Source organism: Galeopterus variegatus, unplaced genomic scaffold (assembly GCF_000696425.1).
Source record: "Galeopterus variegatus unplaced genomic scaffold, G_variegatus-3.0.2 Scaffold8688, whole genome shotgun sequence".
In the NCBI taxonomy this organism is placed as follows: Eukaryota; Metazoa; Chordata; class Mammalia; order Dermoptera; family Cynocephalidae; genus Galeopterus; species Galeopterus variegatus.
The window spans coordinates 47,890-50,320 of NW_007734799.1; the positions used below are offsets into that span (position 1 = coordinate 47,890).

The 2,431-nt window shown below is 38.4% G+C and overlaps 1 protein-coding gene across 1 annotated transcript in view; it reads left to right on the top strand.

Annotated features, from left to right (window-relative positions):
- The window catches only part of GPR111 (G protein-coupled receptor 111), a 19,798-nt gene that overhangs the window by 14,844 nt on the left and 2,523 nt on the right, over window positions 1-2,431 (top strand). Inside the window, exon 6 of the mRNA XM_008593082.1 lies at window positions 1,479-1,520. Within this exon, the coding sequence (XP_008591304.1) occupies window positions 1,479-1,520 (42 nt within the window). The remainder of the gene's footprint in view (window positions 1-1,478; window positions 1,521-2,431) is intronic.

The window sequence follows — 2,431 nt, forward strand, 5'->3', positions numbered from 1 at the left end:
TTCCTAGGCTAATTTTATGGAGATTCTGATTTAAAATGTATTACAAGTACCAGAACCAGGCCGGGATGTACTTGTCCCATGAATCTTTATAAAACGATACTTTGTAACCTAATGGACCATGTCAACAATGACAATTTCTTAGTCAATACAATGACAGATTTCAATAATTATCTTACAGGCTTAGAGTGTCACACAAAAGAACAATCTGATAAAAGCTTCATGGGGACCAGGCTTTAGAGTCTTTGTTGGCTGGCTGAATTGAAGGGTATATTTTAGTGTACTAGGAGAATGGATTAGCTGCATGGCTGCACACTGGTCTCTGTGAAGTCCTTTACCTCTTATCTGAGCTTTTGCTAAATAGTGGTAGCAGTAGGTTTGGTATTGTTCTTACTGATGAACACCTGGTTGTAATATCTTTCTGGTGCCACTGGTATTAAAACCATGTGACTTAACAGGCTTCTGGTTGAGTAAGAGTTCATATCACTTATGAAATCAGAACAGCCTAGCAAGGGGATGCCTAAATAAAAGGTCATTATCTCACCTCCTTTTTCAGATGAGTCGTGATCAGAGTAATTGCACATTCAAGAGAAATTTTGTCTAATTAATGTTGCTATCTGTCACATCTTGAAAATTGAATCTCTGAGCTTCCTTTTCCTTATCTGAAAAATGGAACTACTACCTGCCCTCTCTTCCTTCAGGGTGGTCTTGTGCCAATTAGGTGGGAAACAAAAAGTAAGACACTTAAATGGACTATAATTACAGAGGAACAGCCTGCTTTTGACTTTATGGGGTCTTTCTTTGTTTGAATGATAAGAGATTAAGAGCTAATTAATTCCTGCCATTTCATCATATTTGGTGTACCTGTTAAGTGCATGAAAACCCAATCTATTTTATGTCATTGATTTTTCTGAGGATGCATATACTTGATTTGTCTTTTCAAACTTTGTAATATTCTTCATTGTGGATGGTGAAGGAGATTGAGGGTGTTATGGGAGGCTGAGCACAGCTATTTTTGCTCTTGTGTGGAAGTTTCTTTCATTACTGATTGTTTAGGGACTGAAAGGCTGCTGTCATTGCCTAACATCTCCTCCAACTCTTTCTTGGATCATTATACCCTGATGAAATGGCCAGCTCCTGCTAAATGCAAAACATTTTTATTCTGTTCAACTTAAAAAGAAATTTCTAAAATAGTCCTATAAGAAGCAGGCGTCTTGGTCTGTTTGGTTTACTGAGGTATCCCAAATGTCTAGAACAGTGGCAGCACATGGGAGATTCTCAATCAATATTTGTTGAATGACTGAAACTAGGTGTTGTGACCTTAAAATAGGAAATTAAAAGATTTAATAAAATCTTTTATTTATTTATTTAAAAAATTTTTCTTTTTTTAACCAAAAGAGGAACTGGTAATGAACGCTGGTATTTATTATTATCATGATTATTTTGTAAACGGCTCTTCTTCCCTCTTCTGTCTTTCACAGGGTTTCTTCATCCTGGTGTTTGGAACAATCCTGGATCCAAAGGTACTGTATGTAAATACTTGTTTTTTTTCTGCATGTCAGTAGTTGGCCTTGAAATGCTTACTTGTAAAAACTACTTATTGAGAGTCTTTTACCTCAGTCATTTGTGTAGACACATGAACAGAGTATCACTGCTCTTTACAATGCATAATATCTACCATCTTTCAAGCTCTCATGGGGCTAAGCATCTTATGGGCATTAGTTCTAATCCTTAAAAAAATCGTGGGTATTACTATCTTCGATTTTACAGATGAGGAAATTGAGACTCAGAGTGATGAAGTAGCTTGCTCCGGATCATTACAGAAACCTACTCTGCTTAGTTGAAGCAGAAAAGGAACTTATAACATTTCACAGTATCATTTTGGGGAAGGTCTGTCTTTGGCTGGGAGGCTTGGAGGCTTGGAGACCACACTTCAGGAATAATTTCCAATGCACAGCATGGAACTGCTCCAGGAAAATACCTTTGTCCCTCTCCCCTTTGCTGAGGACAGACAGCACAGCTTACCAGGGCAATGTCAGGCGATGTTAAGCGAGAGTTGCTGCTACTTCTGCCTGGGGAGTCACCTCCACCCTGCTTGTCAGGATGCTCTGGCACCTGCTTTTTTGCAGTGTCATATCTGATTAGCTAAGTTCAGGTCACATGGCTGCTTCTTAGCCGCAAGGCTCATTGGGAAGAGTGAGTTCCTGACTCCTACTCTGAAGAGCAGTGGACTCAAGGAAGGGAATTCTGCAAATATTGAGGACTGTTGATAGGTGGAGGGTAGAGAAAACAAAAACTAAAACAAATGAACAAAACCTCAAATGTTTACTGAAGGTACCATGCTGCCTCTAAGAGTAAGCAACACAAACAACCCTCTCAGATGTAAATGCAAACTCCTTCTGTCAATTAAAATTAGTTAATTAATTAATGAAAA